This window comes from Amyelois transitella, chromosome 23 (genome assembly GCF_032362555.1).
Source record: "Amyelois transitella isolate CPQ chromosome 23, ilAmyTran1.1, whole genome shotgun sequence".
Lineage (NCBI taxonomy): Eukaryota > Metazoa > Arthropoda > Insecta > Lepidoptera > Pyralidae > Amyelois > Amyelois transitella.
The window spans coordinates 1,703,301-1,725,823 of record NC_083526.1 but is presented as its reverse complement, the minus strand read 5'-3'; the positions used below and the strand labels follow the sequence as shown (position 1 = coordinate 1,725,823).

The window sequence follows — 22,523 nt, the reverse complement described above, 5'->3', positions numbered from 1 at the left end:
ATTATTATATAACATTATTATTATATAATGTATAATATAGAGATCGTGGCAAGTGGAAAGAGGTAGTCTCTGCCAACCCCTTCGGGAAAGAGGCGTTTGTATGTATGTACAAAAAATATGTGTGGTTTATTACGTTTATTACGACGTCTTAAATAAAACATATTTAAAAAAAACTTGTATCCGGCTGCAAAAGTCTAAAGGGTAAAAAAAATCATTAAAAATGAAACCAGAAAGCTACATAACCAATTAATTTTATTTTATACATACATACATACATAACATCACGCCTCTTTCTCGGAGGGGCAGGCAGAGACTACCACTTGCCACGATCTCTGCATATTTCCTTCGCTTCATCCACATTCATAACTCTCTTCATTTTATTTTATAATCATAATTTATTAACAAAAAACACAATAATTAATCCTAACAAGTGATAGCCAACTGTTGATTGCATTTGATCTTGACATGAATGTTCACGGAGGCCAACTGGGTGACGAAGAACTTGAAGATGTAGGGTATGGAGACGGTCGCCAGCTCGCCGGAGCACAGGCGGCAGCATTCCCCTTCAGTGCGTCCCACTATCGGCCCGAGGAGAGAACCGCATTTTATGCACAGCACAGCCTGGTAAAGATGAGAATTTTGTCAATTTAAGCAACTTAAATTGTGCCGTGTAATGAAATAATACTTAAAAAATAATATTTTGACAAGCGTAAATAGATAGATAGATAGATACATACATATGGTCACGTCTATATCCCTTGCGGGGTAGACAGAGCCAACAGTCTGGAAAAGACTGAATGGCCACGTCCAGCTGTTTGGCTTTATGATAGAATTGAGATTCAAATAGTGACAGGTCGCCAGCCCATCGCCTAAAAGAGGAATCCCAAGTTTATAAGCCTATTCCTTAGACGCCTTTTACGACATCCATGGGAAAGAGATGGAGTGGTCCTGTTCTTTTTTGTAATGGTGCCGGGAACCACACGGCGAAAGATGAGAATTTTGTCAATTGAAACAACCTAGATCGTGCCGTGTAATATAATAATACTTAAAAATAATATTTTAACAAGTGTAAATAGATAAGTGTATCTATACTATAATATAAAAATGATGCATGATAATAGTCCAAATCAGAATTAGAAATGTGTGCGAAAAAGCATTATGCTTAAGAAAGGAAAAAAAACGTGATTGAATAAATCTATTTTTATTTGTTTAGATTGTGCCGGCACTTTAGAATAGAACCACTCCATATCTTTCCCATGGATGTCGTAAAAGGCGATTGAAGGAAAGACTTATAAGCTCAGGATCTCTTCTTGTAGGCGAGATGGGCTAGCCACCAGTCAAAATCTTAAGTCATACAGCTGAACGTGGTCTTTCAGTCTTTTCAACACTGCTGGCTCTGTCTACCCCGCAAGGGATATAGACGTGATGTTATTATGTATGTATATCCTATATGTAGTAGCCTTCTTTTGAACCATACTTAGCTCTTGCCTGAGCTCGGAAATTATATATATTTTTTGACAGCGCCATCTATTGGCACACTTTATGAACTAACCTGACTCTTATCCGAACAATGGAACAATCTGTCCTGCAGCAGGAAAGCGGCGCCGTGTGAGAGCAAGGCGTCTCTCTCCATCTCCCCAAAAATTCTCAAATGTTTTGACAGCGCCATCTATTAGCACACTTTATGAACTAACCTGACTCTTATCAGAGCAATGGAACAATCTGTCCTGCAGTAGGAAAGCGGCGCCGTGTGAGAGCAAAGCATCTCTCTCCATCTCCCCGAAAAACCTTAAACTTTTCGACAGCGCCATCTATTAGCACACTTTATGAACTAACCTGACTCTTATCCAAGCAATGAAGCAATCTGTTCTACAGTCAGAAAGCGGCGCCGTGTGAAAGCAAGGAGTCTCTCTCCATCTCCCCGAAAAAACCTTAAATTTTTTGACAGCGCCATCTATTAGCACACTTTATGAACTAACCTGACTCTTATCCGAGCAATGGAACAATCTGTCCTGCAGTAGGAAAGCGGCGCCGTGTGAGAGCAAGGCGTCTCGTTCCATCTCCCCGAAAATCTCAAATGTTTTGACAGCGCCATCTATTAGCACACTTTATGAACTAACCTGACTCTTATCCGAGCAATGGAACAATCTGTCCTGCAGTAGGAAAGCGGCGCCGTGTGAGAGCAAGGCGTCTCTCTCCATCTCCCCAAAAAATCTCAAATGTTTTGACAGCGCCATCTATTAGCACACTTTATGAACTAACCCGACTCTTATCCGAGCAATGGAACAGTCTGTCCTGCAGCAGGAAAGCGGCGCCGTGTGAGAGCAAGGCGTCTCGTTCCATCTCCCCGAAAATCCTTAAATTTTTTGACAGCGCCATCTTTTAGCACACTTTATGAACTAACCTGACTCTTATCCAAGCAATGAAGCAATCTGTTCTACAGTCAGAAAGCGGCGCCGTGTGAAAGCAAGGAGTCTCTCTCCATCTCCCCGAAAAACCTTAAACTTTTTGACAGCGCCATCTATTAGCACACTTTATGAACTAACCTGACTCTTATCCAAGCAATGAAGCAATCTGTTCTACAGTCAGAAAGCGGCGCCGTGTGAGAGCAAGGCGTCTCTCTCCATCTCCCCATAAAACGTTAAATTTTTTGTCAGCGCCATCTATTAGCACACTTTATGAACTAACCTGACTCTTATCCAAGCAATCTGTTCTACAGTCAGAAAGCGGCGCCGTGTGAGAGCAAGGCGTCCCTCTACATCTCCCCGAAAAACCTAAAATTTTTTGACAGCGCCATCTATTGGCACACTTTATGAACTAACCTGACTCTTATCAGAGCAATGGAACAGTCTGTCCTGCAGTAGGAAAGCGGCGCCGTGTGAGAGCAAGGCGTCTCTCTCCATCTCCCCGAGGCGCACTCCGCCGCCACGTCTTCTGCCTTTGACGGGCTGACGGGTCATCGCGTCCACCATGCCCGTTGTACGGACCTGGTGCAAAAAAAAAATATTTATTAAAACTTTATGCACGTAAAATGTACAACAGGTGGACTTAATGCCACAAGGCATTCTCTGCCAGTCGAACCTTTGGACAAAACTGGGTGAAGGATATGATGATGCTTCCTTTTTGATATTCACAAAAATGCACAAATGTAAAATCCTGTTACTTAGTATAGTTACGTTTGTGATATCAAATAAAATATTTTTCTTTCTTTCTTCTTTCTATGAATGTAATACCACGAACATATAGGCTCATGTATTAAATGCTGCTGTATATAATTTTTTGTACATCTACACTAACATTATAAAGCTGAAGAGTTTGTTTGTTTGAACGTGCTTATCTCAGGAACTACTGGTTCGGATTGAAAAATTATTTTTGTGTTGAATAGACCATTTATTGAAGAAGGAAATAATGGGAAAATGTGAAAAAAAAACGGGTAAAATTATTCATCCTTGAGGGCTTCAATGATGCCCAAAATAACTATTCCACGCGGAGAAAGTCGCGGGCACTGTACTGATAGTTTATACGTTTTTGAATAATAAATATAAAAAACTATATTCAAATGTACAGCATTGTTACAAATCATTTACATTGGTACACAAAAATCTCACCTGCCACTTATCCGACACCATGTGCCTTAGTCTCTGGTAGTGTATGACACCGAAAAAGATGTCCGCCGTCATTTCCCTGCCGTCGACGCCGCTGTACATACGTTCCGTTCCGTAGTAATTGTACCCGCCCGCTTCGAGCAACCGACCGAAGTAATTGATAGCTGTATCTTTCTCTGTGAAACGGAACGGTGTTGCATCGTGGACCTAGATGAAAAGAATAGATTATTTTACATTCAAACATACATATAATCACGTCTATATCCCTTGCGGGGTAGACAGAGCCATAGTCTTGAAAATACTGAATGGCCACGTTCAGCTATTTGGCTTAATAATAGAATTGAGATTCAAATAGTGACAGGTTGCTAGCCCATCGCCTAAAAACAGAATCCCAAGTTTGTAAGCCTATCCCTTAATCACCTTTTACGACATCCATGGGAAACAGATGGGAGTGATCCTATTCTTTTTTGTATCGGTGCCGGGAACCACACGGCACTCATGTCATGTATGTCATGCATTGTCATTCTTCTAACTAACAAAACCACGACAACCGTTGCCATGGCGTATACCAAGAAGATTGCCTACAAAACCAAGATAAACATACATACATACATACATAAAATCACGCCTCTTTCCCGGAGGGGTAGGCAGAGACTACCTCTTTCCACTTGCCACGATCTCTGCATACTTCCATCGCTTCATTCATAACTCTCTTCATGCAAGCTCGGCGGTTTCGGGTACTTTCGACCTGACCCTTTACCAGGACGTCCTTAATTTGATCAAGATACGTTCGTCTAGGTCTGTAATAATATTACATACATACATATGATCACGTCTTTATCCCTTACGGGGAAGACAGAGCCAACAGCCTTGAACAGACTGATAGGCCACGTTCAGCTATTTGGCTTAATGATAGAATTGAGATTCAAATAGTGACAGGTTGCTAGCCCATCGTCTAAAAAAAGAATCCCAAGTTTGTAAGCCTATCCCTTAGTCGCCTTTTACGACACTCGGTACTCTCGACCTGACCCTTTACCGGGACGTCCTCAATTTGATCAAGATACGTAAACCAAGATAGATAAAAATGGAAATATAATACTCACATGACCGTGTAGACTACCCGCCTTGCCGGCCATGCACTCTATCATCATAGCGATGGTCATCCGCGAGGGGAACCCATGAGGGTTGAACATCACGTCGGGGATCAGCCCCGACTCCGTGAACGGCAGGTCCTCGGCCGCCCACCGCTGGGAGCAGATGCCCTTCTGGCCGGCGCGGGACGCGAACTTGTCACCCACCGACGGGTTGCGCTGGGGGTGGACAAAAAACAAATTTGACCTGTATCGGTAATCCGACAAACATTGTGCAGGGCATTGTCGGACTATCGAATTTGTCGGATTACAAAGTAGTAAAGTTTTTTCCTCACATACATACATACATATAATCACGTCTATATCCCTTGCGGGGTAGACAGAGGCCACGTTCAGCTGTTTGGCTTTATGATGGAATTGAGATTCAAATAGCGACAGGTTATTAACCCATCGCCTAAAAAAAGAATCCTAAGTTTATACGCCTATCCTTTAGTCGCCTATTACGACATCCATGGGAACGAGATGGAGTGGTCCTATTCTTTTTTTTATTGGTGCCGGGAACCACACGTTTTTTTTCCTCGACTCATTATATAGTCACGCGTGTTTCCCGGAGGGGTAGGCAGAGACAGCATACCTGTATTCTCAGCATGATGCAGGCAGTGGGCGGCGAGCGAGTGGAGAAGTCGCCGCAGAGCCTCACGCTGTCGACAAACACCTCTTCTTTGCCGCGGTATTTGTGTACCACGTACTGACTCTTGTCGCCGTCGAAGTAGCTGTGACAAGAAGAAAAACCCCTCATGGGATAAGTCCGCCATTGCTAGTGATTTGTTTCTTTTATAACATACATATACATACATAAGGTCAGAGCCAACAGTTTTGAAAAGACTGAATGGCCACGTTCAGCTTTTTGGCTTAATGATATAATTGAGATTCAAATAGTGACAGGTCGCTAGCCCATCGCCTTAAAAAGAATCCCAAGTTTGAAAGCCTATCCCTTAGTCGCCTTTTATGACATCCATGGTAAATAGATAGAGTAGTCCTATTCATTTTTCCGTAGGTGCCGGCAACCACACGGCACTATCATCAATATCATCATCAATGGCACCAACAGAAAAAAGAATAGGACTACTCCATCCCTTTACCATGAATGTCGTAAAAGGCGACTAAGGGATCGGCTTACAAACTTGGAATGGTCTGTTGGCTCTGTCTACCCCGCAAGGGATATAAGCGTAATTATAATATGTATGTATGTACTTCAGAAAAAAAAAATGAATCAATTCCACTTACCAATAGAACGGACTGTCAGGTTGTATCCTCGCTCCGACCGCCGGTAACCCATCTTCATCCATAAACTCAACTAGTTCAGGCTTGTTGGGATCCCTTTGGAAAAATGATGAACTGGTCTTGAGTTCAACGAACTCTGATTTGTAAACTGTGCCGGCGGCGAAACCACGCTCGTATGATGACTTGTTGATTATCATCGCGTCTTCCATGTCGTAGCCCTGGGGTAAAAAAAAATAATTATTGATATATCAGACTTCACTATCTCGGACTTTATTTTTTTTTTTTTTATTTTATTTATTAAAGACAACAGCTTACAATATTAATAACAAGTTAACAGTTATACAAAACGAAAAGCCAATTTACAGGTCTTACTGTTAGAATTTGATTAGTTATTACAAAGGACGAACATATTTTATACACGCTATTTATAACTTAATTAATACAGTTGCAAGTGATAGTTATTATTAAGTAAGGTATGGTAGTTAGATAAGAGCATTTTACATACAAATTAATAAAGAGTATAAAAAACAGTGCATTTATTGGAGCATATGTTCATAAAGCAACCGCTTTGCAGACACTATGCTTGTAGTAAAAAAGTCAATGTCGACTGTTCTGGAGATACTATTAAAGTTATTACCCACACGCAAGATAAACGAATTTTTGCGATATTTGGTAGATACCACGGGAACAAATATGAGGGGACTGGATCTGAATAACCTCGAGGGAGCAAAAAGTTGAACCTTTGCTAGAAGTTCAGATGAGTCGACGGTACCTGAAGCTATCTTAAGTAAATAGACTAAGTCAGCGACGTCTCGCCGGACCTTTAACGGGATCAGATGATGCCTTTTACACATGTCTAAATAGCTGTCAGAGTTAAAGATAACTTTTTGGCGGAAGCATAGATACCGAATAAACTTCCTCTGGATACTCTCAATGCGATCTATGTATTGATTGTATCCGGGATTCCAGACTTGAGAGGCATACTCCAGGTGAGGACGAACGTAGGTACAAAACAGTACTTTTATTGTTTTGAGGTCCTGAAATGACGATGCACATCTCAGAACGAAGCCAAGCGCTTTGTATGCTTTCAAAACTATCTTGTCAATGTGTGTGTCAAATAACAATTTCGGCTCTGTCTACCCCATGAGGAATAATGACGTGACATTAGTACGTATCATACGTAAACGAAATATATATTAAATTTAAATGTTTTGAAATTGAATATATCTCTCTCCTGTTTGGTTTCCTTCCACCCAAAGGTTGACTGGAAGAGATTGCTTTAGCGATAAGTCCGCCTTTGTACCATCTATATCTGCTTTGTGTTGTTTTGTATGTTTTACTCTTATGGTGCAATAAAGAGTTTTATCTATCTAATATATGTATATTTATATCTAAATTAAAGCATGAAGTATTTTAAGTTTACAGTCCCCTGGCACTTTTGTACACAGAGATTGACATAAAAACACAATTTTTTTTCAATTGAATTACTTAACGTATGAGATATAGAGTTTTCAAGGGATAGTCTTCCAATCATTTATGATTGTAGTGTGTGGGTCTGAATAAAAGCGTGGCAGGGGTCTGGAACCTATATATTTTGATACTGCTGTTATGTCACCCTTTCTTTTGACTCTGGGGTTTAGATATTCACTGTATAAAACGTTACATCGCCATGTATTAATCATTTAATATTTTCACTTAGTTCACATCCCAATAGGAGAATGACAGGGGACTGTACTTCCACTATACAGTACCCTGGCACTTTTGTACACAATGACACAAAAGTACCATATTTTTGTTAGTATTTTATAGTACCATATTAAATATATTAAATAACTCACCGTGTACGATATAACAGCGACAATAGCGTTAGTTCCCATGGGATAGTCGTCCAATCCTATATGGTCGTAGTGTGTGGGTCTGAACAGAGGCGTGGCAGGGGTCTGTAGCCTGTTTAGCTTGGTAATGCTTTTATCATACCCTACCTTTTAATCAATTAATATTTTTACTTATTTCACATCCCAAACGAAGAATGACAGGGGACTGTACTTCCACTATACAGTACCCTGGCACTTTTGTAAACAATGAAACAAAAAATACCAGGTTTTTTAAAAATTAAATAACTCACCGTGTACGATATAACGGCGACAATAGCGTTAGTTCCCATGGGATAGTCGTCCAATCCTATATGATCGTAGTGTGTGGGTCTGAACAGAGGCGTGGCAGGGGTCTGTAGCCTGTATAGCTCGATAATGCTTTTATAATACCCTACCTTGTCTCTAGGGTTAAAATATTCTCTGTTTAAAACGTTACATCACCATGTATTAATCATTTAATATTTTTACTTAGTTCACATCCCAATAAGAGAATGACAGGGGACTGTACAGTACCCTGGCACTTTTGTACACAATGAAACAAAAATACCAGGTTTTTTAAAAATTAAATAACTCACCGTGTACGATATAACAGCGACAATAGCGTTAGTTCCCATGGGATAGTCGTCCAATCCTATATGGTCGTAGTGTGTGGGTCTGAACAGAGGCGTGGCAGGGGTCTGTAGCCTGTACAGCTTGGTTTCAGCGTTCGTAGCCCACGTGTGGATGGGTGTACCCATAGTTTGTTTACCCATCTGACATTGGTACATATTTCTGTGGGGAGAAAATAGAATAATGTGATGATAAGCCATCATTGCAATACTGATATTTTGAATTGAGTGCCAAATAGGGGGTTCTCAATTTTTCGGAACCATTTAGAAAGCTTATAAGCTCTTGATTATCAACGTCTTTATGTATTGATAAAATTAATTATAAACTTCAATGCTTGCATGAGAGAATATTGATGAATGTGTATGAAGAAAGGTCATTAAGAAAAAAAAATAAAAATTCATATTAAAAAACAGCTGTGTACAATTTACAAAAAAACTCTTTTAAGCATAGCATAGGCTATATGTATCTTTAACAATTCAAGTAAAATTTCATCCACATTTATTCAGTGCAGTGATACAATTATCAATGTGTCGTTTTCTATGAAAAAGTTACCTTGTATATTTAATTGTTTTTAATTAATAGAATAGATTTACTTTCAAAATTGGATACAATTATTGACGTCACGTCACTCAAATCTAATTATAACTACAACCGCTTCCAGAGCGCGCTTGTGTAGAAGAAGCGGCGGAACAAACTACACTGCACCGTAATAAAGTTTTACCTTGGTGACTGGTTACAATCCGGCATGGGCACCAACTGAGCCAAGTTACTCATGAATGCAGATTTTGACAACTCCAGATGCGTTGTTTTTCCTGTAAAAAAAAAGAAAGAATCTTCATCACCTGTATCACTACATAGTATAAAACAAAGTCGCTATTTTAGTTTGTTTGTCTGTATGCTTAAATCTTTAAAATTACGCAACGGATTTTGATGCGGTTTTTTGTAACAGGTAGAGTGATTCAAGAGGAAGGTTTTTATGTATAATTTTTTCCGAATTTTGCACCCGTGCGAAGCCGGGGCGGGTCGCTAGTAACTTATAAATTCACTTTTTTTAACAGTTTTCAGCATTTTGAGTTGATAAGGTTATGTGGTAACCTTTCCTATTCGACTACCGACGCTCTCACTTTTATATATTTATATGTATACATACATATAATCACGTCTATATCCCTTGTGGGGTAGACAGAGCCAACAGTCTTAAAAAAACTGATAGGTCAGCTGTTTGCTTTAATTGAGATTCAAATAGTGACAGGTTGCTAGCCTGTCGCCTTAATGAAGACTCCCAAGTTTATTAGCCTATCTTTTAGTGTTACGAACTCCTTTCTAAAGAACAAACATATGGTAATTTAAAATAAGAAAAAAAAAAGAAAATAATAAATGACACTTTTTAGCATACATCATCTTTTCTTTGCCAGCGCAAATATGTTATTATTTTCAGCCTTATTTCTATATTTAGTCGCCTTTTACGACGTCCATGGGAGAGAGATGGAGATGGAACAGATCCTATTCTTTCTAATGGTGCCGGGGACCATTATATATTTATATTAACAGACGGCCTCTGTGGCGCAGCGGTAATACGCTTGTCTGTGACACCGGAGGTCCCGGGTTCGAATCCCGGCCAGGGCATGATGAAAAACGCACATTCTCCAATTGGTCTTGGATGTTTATCAATATAAGTATTTATTATAAAATATAGTATCGTTGAGTTAGTATCTCGTAACACAAGTCTCGAACTTACTTCGAGGCTAACTCAACCTGTGTAATTTGTCCCGTGTATATTTATTTATTTATTATAGAATAGAATATTTATTTGCTTTTGACTAGGGTTTACAAAAGGTGTGAAAACAAAACATATTTCCTCTCCTGGTCAGCCATGAATTATAGCATGCAAATTATTATAAAATTAACATCTTTTTGACAGAACGAAGTCTGTCGGGTCCGCTAGTTTATTATAAAATATAGTATCGTTGAGTTAGTATCTCGTAACACAAGTCTCGAACTTACTTCGAGGCTAACTCAATCTGTGTAATTTGTCCCGTATATATTTACTAGCGACCCGCCCCGGCTTCGCACGGGTTAAAAATTCGGAAAAAATTATACATAAAAACCTTCCTCTTGATTCACTCTACCTGTTACAAAAAACCACATCAAAATCCGTTGCGTAATTTTAAAGATTTAAGCATACAGACAAACAGACTAAAATAGCGACTTTGTTTTATACTATGTAGTGATTTATTTATTAACACAGTAAACTTAGATTACCTTTGATAATTTCCGACTGGGTGACAGCCACGTCCAGGTACAGCTGTTCCATGGTGCCGATCAGCTCCAGGGCTCCAGTGGCCAGGTTGATGACGGATCTCATCATGCGAGCTTCCGTCGTGAACAGGAATATACCAGGGTATTGGGCGGATATCTGATGATAAAATTACATACAAAAATACATACCTACATAAATAAAATCACGCCTCTTTCCCGGAGTAGACAGAGACTACATCTTTCCACTTGCCACGATCTCTACATACTTCCTTCGCTTCAACCACATTCATAACTCTCTTCGTGCAAGCTCGGCGGTTTCGGGTACTTTTTACCTGATCCTTTACCAGGACGTCGTTTGATAAAATTTATAATTATTTTATTTGGAATAAATGGGATAACTAACATACATACATATAATCACGTCTATATCCCTTGCGGGGTAGACAGAGCCCGTAGTCTTGAAAAAACTCACAGGCTATGTTCAGCTATTAAGCTCATGATAGAATTGAGATTCAAATAGTGACAGGTTGCTGAAACGAATGGGTTTAAAAGAACAATCCACAGTTAATAAGCCTATCCCTTAGTCCCCCTAAAAGTATTAAATTCCTAAAAAAAAAACCAACCTGTTTCCTGGGCACGAACACAATTACCGTAGTTACTATTAGGCGACTAAGGGATAAGCTTATTAACTTGGGATTTGGGTTCCTAAAAAACAAAAAACCAACCTGTTTTTTAGGCACGAACACAATTTCCGTTGTTATTGGTATCTCCTCGCCTTTCACCTTCAGTGTTCGGAGGAAGGCCATGGCATCAGCAGCCGTGTCCTCGGAGAAGTAGCCGAGAAGTCTGCCGTCCAGGAACACTGGGTATTTGTACACGTCGTGGCTGATAGGATTCTGGGTGACAGAACTGATCGGCTGCATACCTTGGGGGCGGAAATTGGGAGGATTGATAATGTTTTATTCGTACTTGGGAGAAAAATGGAGGACTATTAATGTTTTGGGGGGAATATGGAGGATTGATAATGTTTTATTCGTACAAAATAGAAAGGATGAATCTTTATCTATAGTTACTAATATTATAAAACTGAAGAGTTTGTTTGTTTATTTGAACGCGCTTATCTCAGGAACTACTGGTTCGAATGTGGTCTTTTTGTGTTTAATAGACCATTTCTCGAGGAAGGCTTTAGGCTATTTATCATCACGCTGCAACTATTTGGCGCGAAGAAATAATGGAATATGTCAAAAAAAATTATTCCTCCTTGAGGGCTTCAATGATGCCCAAAATAACTATTCCACGCGAACGAAGTCGCGGGCACAGCTAGTAACACATACATACACATAGTCACGTGTATATACACAGATGAATGTGGCGGTTTTTTTTAACGCTATAAAGTCTGTTGGCTACGTTCACCCCGTAGGGCATGTAGACGTGACTGATTTGCGAAAAACCTGTATTTTTTTGTAGGTGGCGCTAAATTAGCGCGAACGAAGGTTGTATGGTTTAAAGATCTTTATTTGACTCACAAAGACATAAATTCACTTACAATGAGCCTTAATCTAATACAAAATAATAGCAAAACAGTGTAAAATTTTTAAATAAACACAGTTGTCACAACAATAATTTTAAACTTGTTCGTAGACATGTTTTTTTTTTATTTTTTTAGATTTATAAATAACTAAAAGGTTACTTTACCATATTTTTTGAGGACGAGCGGTAGATTGGCTAGTTGATTCGGATCAGGACACTGTGTAACCTGAAAAAAATAAATAAAACAACATTATTAGCTGTCTACATGTGTATAATAACCGCGATGGGACTATATCGCACCTCCGGTGCGACACTGTCACTTATGCAAAAATTGCAAAAATGAGTTACATATGTAATAACTCTCCTAATGCTTCCCTTAACTTGGTGCGATAACGTTACTTTTGTAGTACACATAGTTACCGCAGTATAAGCTATTCAGCTTGTAAAAATCTTCAAATATGACAATGTTATGGGATGTTAAAGTTTTAAATGCTTCTCTTTTAAATTGTGTTTTTGCATAAGTGACAGTGTCGCACCGGGGGTGCGATATGTCGTGTTGTTTCCGGAACTTTAGAATAGGATCACTCGCCTATCTCTCTCATGGATGTCGTAAAAGGTGACTTAGGGAAAGGCCGGTAAGTTTGAGATTCTTCTTGTAGACGATGGGTCAGCAACCTGTCACTATTTGAATCTCAATTCCATCATGAAGCCATTCAGCCGAGCGTGGCCTTACAGCCTTTACAAGACTGTTGGCTCTGTCTACCCCGTATGGGATATAGACGTGATTATATGTTTATGTATGTATATAACTTGTATATATATATATGTGTGTATCTATATATCCGGGTTCGAATCCCGAACAGGTCATGATGAGAAAAGAACTTTTTCTGATTGGCCTGGGTCTTGGATGTTTATCTATATAAGTATTTATTATAAAATATAGTATCGTTGAGTTAGTATCTCGTAACACAAGTCTCGAACTTACTTCGAGGCTAACTCAATCTGTGTAATTTGTCCCGATTTGTATTTATATATACATATATTTTATTTATCTTTATGCCGCGTGGTTTCCGGCACCAATAAAAAAAAGAATAGGACCACTCCATCTCTCTCCCATGGATGTCGTAAAAGGCGACTAATGGGTAGGCTTATAAACTTGGGATTCTTCTAGGATCTAGGCGATGGGCTAGCAACCTGTCACTATTTGAATCCATATTCTATCTTAAAACCAAACAGCTGAACGTGGCCATAAGTCTTTACAAGACTGTTGGCTCTGTCTAGTCTACCCCGCAAGGGATATAGACGTGATTACATGTTTATGTATGTACATAACTATATGTATGTATGTCTACCCCTCAAGGGATGTAGACGCGACCATATGTATGTATGTATTATATGTATGTATGTATGTATTATATGTATGTATGTTTATTTATCTATCAAACCTGGCAATGCATAGTGAGATGGTTGAGCAGTCCGCACGGCGCACCGTCCGGAGTGTGTACGGGGCAGACAAAGCCCCATGCGTCTGGCAGCAACTGGCGGGCCTCCGTCGTTCGCATCTCCATGAAGAATGACCCGCGGTGGATGGCCCTGGGGTGAGATACTAGTCTTTAAGGGTTCTTTAATTTTATTTACTTATCACTGAATGTGGATGAAGCGAAGTATGCAGAGATCATGGCAAGTGGAAAGATTTAGTCTCTGCCTACCCCTCCGGGAAAGAGGCGTGATTTTATGTATGTATGTATGTATCACTGTAGGCAACCTTCTTGTACGCCATAGCAAAGGTTGCCATGGTTTTGTTAGTTAGTTACAAAAATGACAGAATTTATATTTTATTGTCAAATATTATTCATTTTATTTTTTTCCATAATATAATAGTATTTTAATTTATTTGATTATTTCTCTCCTCTTTTCTCCTTCCGTCTCCCGTAGTGAATAAATAACGTAACTTTGCAACTATATCTACTTCCTACATCACTAAATAATATAAAGCAAAGTCGCTTCCCGCGTCTGTTTGTATGTATATATCTATGAAACTACACAACTGATTTTGATTTATTAGATATTATTTCTAATAAATAACGGGCTCACTTGAAATGCGACATGTATCGCATTCGGGTAATCTTCTCCGCCACGATGGTTTCTTTAAAATTTATAAAGTTAGTATTGAAAGTGCGAAAATGTATCTTCAACCGGACGTTCCAAAAAAGAGGTTCTAATAAATAACACATAATAGCTTTGAAGCGGTAGTAATTATAATTAGATTTAAGTGATGTGACGTCAGTAAGTGATACACACATACACAAAATCACGCCTCTTTCCCGGAGGGGTAGGCAGAGACTACCTCTTTCCACTTGCCACGATCCCTGCATACTTCTTTCGCTTCATCCACATTCATAACTCTCTTCATACAAGCTCGGCGGTTTCGGGTACTTTTAAACTGACCCTTTACCAGGACGTCCTTAATTTAAGTAAGTGATACCTTGTGCCCAATTTTGAAAATTAATCTATTCTATTCTAACGGTCCCAAAAAGGAAGTTCTAATAAATAACCTACTCACTTGAAATGCGACATGTATCGCATCCGGCTGATGTTCTCCGCCACGATGGTGAGCCCCTTGTGCTGCGCTAGCGCCACTTTATTGGAGGACACGTTCCCAGGAACGGAACAATTATGACAGTCACACCACAGTATAACAGACCATTCATGCTTACATACATAAATCACGCCTCTTTCCCGGAGGGGTAGGCAGAGACCGCATCTTTCAACTTGCCACGATGCTTGCATGCTTCTTTCACTTCATCCGCTTTCATAACTGTCTTCATGCAAGCTCGTCGGCTTCGAGTACTCTTGGCCATCAATAGTCGAAAATATATAAATTACTGAAGAACATTACATGGCAAAAGATATGTTAATTTATTTCAGTATATAAGTATATAAAACCAAACCAGCACTTACAAACTTGAGAAGCTGCCATCTTGTGTCAGTTACCGACAAAACGCGACAAGAGCGCCATCTACCTACATTTTATTTTTTAACGTTGCCATATTGTTTAGAGCGAAAATATATCATCAACCGGTCGTTCCCAAAAAGGAGGTTCTCATAAATAACCTACTCACTTGAAATGCGACATGTACCGCATCCAGTTAATCTTCTCCGCCACGATGGTTTTTTTTAAATTTATAAAGTTAGTATTGGAAGTGCGAAAATATATTATCAACCGGACGGCCCAAAAAGGAGGTTCTAATAAATAACCTACTCACTTGAAATGCGACATGTACCGCATGCGGTTGATGTTCTCCGCCACGATGGTGAGCCCCTTGTGCTGCGGCAGCGCCACGTTGTTGGAGGGCGCATTGCCCGTCGCCAGGAATGTCTCCATTTTGGCGTCCAACTTGCCCGCCATGCGAAGTAGGTCGGGGATTTGAGTCTGGGAAAATTAATGAATAAAATCTATACTAATATTATAAAGCTGAAGCTATTTTTTTTTTCATTTTGTCACATCTATATCCATTGCAGGGTAGACAGAGCCAACAGTCTTAAAAAAACTAATAGGCCACGTTCGGCTGTATGATAGAATTGATATTCAAATAGTGACAGGTTGCTAGCCCATCGACCAGAATAAAATATATATGAGCCTAAAATAATAAATTTATACGGAATCAAATTCTGTATAAATTTATTATTTTATTTGGAATTTATCTGGAAAATAAATGAAAACAAAATTGTTTCTCTACTTGCGCTAGCAACCTGTCACCTCTTTGAATCTCAATTCCATTAAAAAGCCTTACAGCTGAATGTGGTCTTTAAGGTTTTTCAAGACTGTTGGCTCTGTCCGCAAGGGATACAGACGTAACTACATGTATGTATGTAAATACAATTCTCAAAGTCATGGGAAATTGAGTATTTATTTATATATAAAATTAATTTAAATTGAGTATTTATTAATTTATTAATATATAATATATATAAAATTTTAGATAAAATGTTATTTTAACATTTTATTTTATTTTTGTATGACAAATTGTGTTAGTTTTTTCTTTTAACATATTCTACTTAGAATCAAACATGTTACTGACAATTTATTACTTACAAATTTATTTGAAAAATTCCTTAACCCTCATTACAATACTGCCATCAAAATATATATAATATAAAAAAAAAAAAAAAAAAAAACTTACAGGAGTCAGCGTGACCTTCTTCGCAGCGTTGGCCTTCCTCACCAGCTGCAGCCTCACCACGTCGATGGTGGCCTGAAGCCGCTCCTTCAGCACCTGCAGGTACAGGTGGCCGCCCAGCAGCAACTCCTGCATCATCACCGCGTCCGCGCCTTCCACCTGGCGGGGAATAGAATACATCATCCATAATTCAGAAATTTGCATGCCTATTTTAGGTTAAGAGTGAGAAACATAAATGTACTTTGACCTGTAATACCATTTTTAACGCAAATAAACTTACTTACTTACTTAACTTATTTGTGCCGTTTGGTTTCCCGGCACCTATAAAAAAAATGGAATAGAACCACTCCGTCTCTTTCCCGTGGATGTCGTAAGGCGACTAAGGGATAGGCTTACAACATACATACATACATACATAAAATCACGCCTCTTTCCCGGAGGGGTAGGCAGAGACTACCTCTTTCCACTTGCCACGATCTCTGCATACTTCTTTCGCTTCGTCCACATTCATAACTCTCTTCATACAAGCTCGGCGGTTTCGGGTACTTTTGACCTGACCCTTTACCAGGACGTCCTTAATTTGATCAAGATACGTTCGTCTAGGTCTTCCCACTCCGACCTTTCCCTCCACACTCTCCTTGTATATCTGCTTAGTCAACCTGCTTTCATTCATCCTCTCCACATGACCGAACCATCTTAACATACCCTTTTCTATTCCTGTAACTACATCTTCTTTCACATCACAACATTCCCTTATCACGCTGTTCCTTATCCTGTCACTCAATTTCACACCCATCATACTCCTTAACGCTCTCATTTCCACTGCATTTATTCTGCTTTCATGCTTCTTTTGCCATACCCAACTTTCACTCCCATACATTAATGTCGGGACCAACACGCCCCTGTGCACAGCCAGTCGAGCCTTTTTGGATAGTTTCTGACTGCTCATAAAGGCATGCAAAGCTCCATTCACCATGTTCCCCGCGTTCACTCTCCTTTCAATATCACTATCATACTTACAAAATTGCGATTATTTTTTTTAGGCGATGAGCTAGTAACTTGTCACTATTTGGATCACAATTCCATCATTAAGCCGAGCAGCTGAACGTGGCCATTCAGTCTTTTCGGGACTGTTGGCTCTGTCTGCCCCGTAAGGGATATAGACGTGACTATATGTGTGTATGTATGTATCCATAAGTAACTCGTTACCGTTTGTTACCGCTTATTCCGCACTGACACCTTGGAAGCGGCAGTAAACTTAGTTTTAAGTAATTTATTTGACGTCAACCAATTTTGTGACACCAAGAGATTTGAAAATTATTAAGCGATATGAAGTATCCTATAATAATGAATAAAAATTTTGAATCGAATCGGTAAGTTGCCCAGTTAAAATGCGTGATTCGCAGGAAGGCACGGGTTCGAATCCAGCGTCGACAGTGTACCAATGACTATTTTAGAAGTTATGTACATTACTTTGTATACTAACCGATACTCTTACGGGAGGCAAAACATCGCGAGGAAAACTGCACATTCAAGCAACTGAATGTGTAACCACGATCGATGTAATACAGGTTAGGTTCCCTTGCAAAGGTTGCGGAGGTCAGACGGGAGTCGATTCGTGTAAAAACCTGACTCCACCCAAACCAAGATCCAAGATTAAAAGCATACCCCGGGCTCATCTCCATAGTAGTGAGGATGCAACCGGGACTAAAGCCAGGATGAAGAATCATAATAAAATCCAGAACCATTTGGCAAAGGTTTTTTTTTTTTTCAAATCAACATTGAATTAGGCATTTGTCTTCCATCTCACTTGATGTAACGTGACAATGAATATTAACAGACAAAACGAGACACTACATACATACATAAAATCACGCCTCTTTCCCGGAGTGGTAGGCAGAGACTACCTCTTTCCACTTGCCACGATCTCTGAATATTTCCTTCGCTTCATCCACATTCATAACTCTCTTCATGCAAGCTCGACGGTTTCGGGTACTTTTGACCTGACCCTTTACCAGGACGTCCTTAATTTGATCAAGATACGTTCGTCTAGGTCTTCCCACTCCGACCTTTCCCTCCACACCCTCCAAAACTACATAAGGAATGAAATCCAAACATACCTTGCACTTATTCTGCACCAAATCAAACAGCTTCTGCGCCATGAACAGCAACGAATAGGATTTATCCTTATGACTCTTCAAATGTATCATCACACAGCGATCCAGGAGGAAGTCTGCGGCGTCCTCATCAGTAGCCCAGGGTGGTAACTCGAAGAGTCGTTGTCTGAACATCCTGCCGAGGTACGAACGACACTCCGATGAAGTATGGAGACCTTCCTCATGAAGTTCCCGGAGCATGTTCTGGATGCAACTGTGGAAGTAGTAAAAAAGTTGAGAGTATATTTTTTAAGTTACTTTGTTAATTACTAACAATATATATATGGATAATTTCCGAAATAAACATTATTTCTTTATTTATTATTATTTACTAGCGACCCGCCCCGGCTTCGCAGGGGTGCAAAATTATAAATGTTATTATACATAAATACCTTCCTCTTGAATCACTCTACCTGTTACAAAAAACCGCATCAAAATCCGTTGCGTAATTTTAAAGATTTAAGCATACAGACAAACAGACTAAAATAGCGACTTTGTTTTATACTATGTAGTGATTTATTATTTTCGAAGTTACGTACGTTAGTTTGAATACTGACCGATGGTCTTGCGGTGAGGGAAAACATCGTGAGGAAACCTGCACGTTCAGGCAACTGGATGTGTTACCATGATCGGTTCATTACGAGTTAGGTTCCCCTGCAAAGGTTGCGAAGGTCAAATGTGATTCGATTCGTGTAAAAACCTGACTCACCCAATCCATGATCCGTGGTCAAAGGGATACAGTGTTACTCTCCAGAGTTGTAAGGATCCAACCGGGGCTAAAGCCAAGAGGAAGAAGACATACTAAACTACCTTTAGATTGAGTTAATTTTATTTTTTTTACTTTAATTTCTGTTGGGAGTTTTTAAAATTTTTATACGCTATGAAGTCGTAATAAATTAAGACATTTCTTTCTTTATTTTGCGAATTATTCGTATTATACATTAAACAGTAATATTTGAAAAAGCACTCATTTTAATTCTTATTCGAGGCACTAAAATGTAAAATGAATTTGCCCGAATTATGTTATTTTACAAAAAAAACAAAGCACAAGTTCCTATTCATTGCAATCATAAACTTATACTTACTTCATATAATACAGATCATCCTTCTTCCCGTTCAACAGCAGCCTGTAAATATAATGGTCAGGCCAGTCCACCAAGCACTTCAATATTAGAAGTAGAGGCGCGTAGTACATCACTTTGCGATGAGAGAACATCAGCTTACAAGTGCCGTTTTGTAGAAAATGTAGGACGTTGTTCTGAAAATATACAATTGATATTTGTAAAAAAAAGAGGTTACAAGGTAAATCTAACATTTCAATCACAAATCATTTAAATAACTTATATAAAAAGAGAACTGCATCCAAATGATATCCTCCTTTTTTGAAGTCGGGTAATTTCTAAAACCTCCTAAGTGTGCCAACACTTTTATTAAAACTTTCAGTTCAGTGTCAGGGTTCAGCGAAACGCAAGATAATCGCGGACAAACATGCAAACATACAGGTGAAACTAAAAACTACCATCTTGAGGGCAGTAAAAAACATGTTATGTTTTCAATAAGGTTTCATTAATAAGCATGTCATTCAGTTGATGTGTCATTTGTTTGTAGTTGTCGTGTGTGTAAGTGGCCAATAAAGGCATCGCATATTTTAGGTCGCGTATAGGCATGGCTTACATTCATAAAATCACGCCTCTTTCGCGGAGGGGTAGGCAGACACTACATCTTTCCACTTGCCACGATTCCTTCACTTCATCCACATTCATAACTCTCTTCATGCAAGCTCGGCAGTTTCGGGTACTCTTGACCTGACCCTTTGCCAGGATGTCCTTAATTTGATCAAGATAGATTTGTAGGCCTTCCCACTCCGACCACACTCTCCTTGTATATCTGCTTAGTCAACCTGCTTTCATTCATCCTCTCCACATGACCAAACTATTTTAACATACCCTTTTCTATAACTGTAGCTAAATCTTCTTTCACATCACAACATTCCCAGGCATGGCTTTACGACTGCAATCTGATAGAAGTAATAGTGATGACAGCTAGAACTAATCAATATGCCTTCCAAATCTACTACAGGATAAGAAACTAAGTATATCACTTAGTAGCCTCTTACGAAAGCCACGGGAAAAAGATGAAATGGTGATCAAAAACAACTTACAGTGCTAGTCTGATCACTCTTCACGCACCGAACCAGTATGCCGTATTCCGAGAACAGGTTTCCTCTCATTTTCCAAGATGGCCGCTTGATGGCCACCGGGTAGTTCCTCCTGGTGACAAGCAACATTCTCGCTAGCCGCTCGTGACCCTGCAAACAGAGAGTTATTTTCAACCACATTAAAAAAGAAACCTTCAACTGCCTTATTTTTAAATTTATTAACTCTATATAGTGCCGTGTGGTTCCCGGCACCAATAAAAAAAGAATAGGACCACTCCATCTCGTTCCCATTTAGTCGTAAAAGGCGACTAAGGGATAGGCTTATAAACTTGGGATTCTTCTTTTAGGCAATGGGTATAGTAGAATAGTGACAGGTTGCTAACCTGTCACTATTTGAATCTCAATTCTATCATTAAGCCAAATAGCTGAAGGTGGCCATTCAGTCTTTTCAAGACTGTTGGCCCTGTCCACCCCGCAAGAGACATGGATGTGACCATATGTATCTATGTAAAAGCTATGATTTACCTTGACCACAAAATATCCCCCCCACTCGTCTGCATGTTCATTGTGCTGGATCAGCTCTTCCGGCGACAGGTCTGCTAGGTGGCACATCTTGGACTAAAAATAAATAGAAATATGAATAAAATAAAAAAAAAACAAAACCTACAGTGAAAAAGTTTCAATTTTAAAAATATTTAAGTTAATATCTCATCTTATCTGAAGGCTAGAAGGGTAGACAGAGCCAAAAGTTTTGGAAAGACTGAAAGGCCACATTTTCCTGTATGGCTATATGATGGAATTGAGATTCAAATAGACAGGTTACTAGCCCACAATCTACAAGAAAAATCCTAAGTTTATTAACCTTTCCCTTAGTCTGCAAAAACCTTATAAGCACCCTCCACAAGTGTTTAAGGGCCCGGGATCCGCCTTTCGACTTTCTTGGGCTAGTTACCGATAGGGACCTAAAGTTATCCATTGCCATCAAAATGTAAAAAATTAAAAAAATATTTAAATTTATATAGAACACAGAATACACACCTTAACCATAATAGGCAGGCTTCCCATAGACTTGTCCACCGAAACGGATTTCCCATCAACACTCACAGTCATTCTTATTTTAAAATCACCCCTGTATGTAGCGGCCCTTTGCCTACACTCAGTGGGCCAAACCTGCTGGTTTTTAACACCCACCACATCAATTGGAACACTGGGTTTCGAAAATGCAGCATCGTCTATAGTTATTTTAACCTTTTCACCATTGGGACCTTCAAAATGTGCAGGCAATAAGTCTTCGATGGCAATTTTCAACCCATCTTGAAGCATGTAGTTGAATGAGTCTATATGTGGTGCTCCGAGGCATTGTAAAAGCTGAAAGAGAGAAGATATATATAAAGATAAATTTACCAATATGTAATACAATAAATAATTCTATAGTATAACGTAAATAATAGAAAAAAATTACTAAACTAGTACTAACCGGGTTTGCTATTTTAGGCGGCTTACTATAGTCTTTACTGCCCGTGTAAGCAAGTGAAGGCTTTTGTTCACTCTTTTTTCCTTTCATTTTAGGATTGTGTAAGCATTTACGACGAACAGAATTAAAATTAAAAGAAATATCAAATTCAATCTTTCTGGATCATAAAAATAAACAAACACGTGCGAACATGTGCGAGGACAAATGACAGCAATAGTCTGTCCGACATTTGCCTTTGACATTGATTGACTTTTTTTAAAGCACAGAGCTCTATAGAATAAATGACAGTGGTAAATATGGTG

At 39.2% G+C, this 22,523-nt stretch overlaps 1 protein-coding gene across 1 annotated transcript; it reads right to left on the bottom strand.

Annotated features, from left to right (window-relative positions):
- Positions 1 to 178: 178 nt before the first annotated feature.
- LOC106133049 (DNA-directed RNA polymerase I subunit RPA2) lies at positions 179 to 22,420 on the bottom strand. Its single transcript, XM_060951036.1, has 20 exons — positions 22,225 to 22,420; positions 21,786 to 22,115; positions 21,273 to 21,365; positions 20,751 to 20,897; positions 19,675 to 19,847; positions 18,554 to 18,803; positions 16,437 to 16,592; positions 15,519 to 15,685; positions 13,698 to 13,845; positions 12,418 to 12,478; positions 11,448 to 11,647; positions 10,726 to 10,879; positions 9,185 to 9,275; positions 8,430 to 8,625; positions 5,984 to 6,198; positions 5,331 to 5,469; positions 4,709 to 4,915; positions 3,609 to 3,812; positions 2,823 to 2,987; positions 179 to 621 (listed from the first exon to the last, which is right to left on the bottom strand). The coding sequence occupies exons 1-20, from the start codon at positions 22,309 to 22,311 to the stop codon at positions 424 to 426; spliced, it is 3,381 nt and encodes a 1,126-aa protein (XP_060807019.1). The 5' UTR covers positions 22,312 to 22,420; the 3' UTR covers positions 179 to 423.
- Positions 22,421 to 22,523: the final 103 nt, after the last annotated feature.

What these genes read in the sequence shown, in the direction of transcription:
- LOC106133049 (XM_060951036.1), bottom strand. Translation starts at nt 22,311, where the DNA reads ATGAAAGGAAAAAAGAGTGAACAAAAGCCTTCACTTGCTTACACGGGC. An exon ending in TGGTGCAGAATAAGTGCAAG is followed by an intron (nt 16,593 to 18,553) that starts GTATGTTTGGAT and finishes ATTCCCCGCCAG; the next exon opens with GTGGAAGGCGCGGACGCGGT. An exon ending in CCTGACAGTCCGTTCTATTG is followed by an intron (nt 5,470 to 5,983) that starts GTAAGTGGAATT and finishes TTCTTGTCACAG; the next exon opens with CTACTTCGACGGCGACAAGA.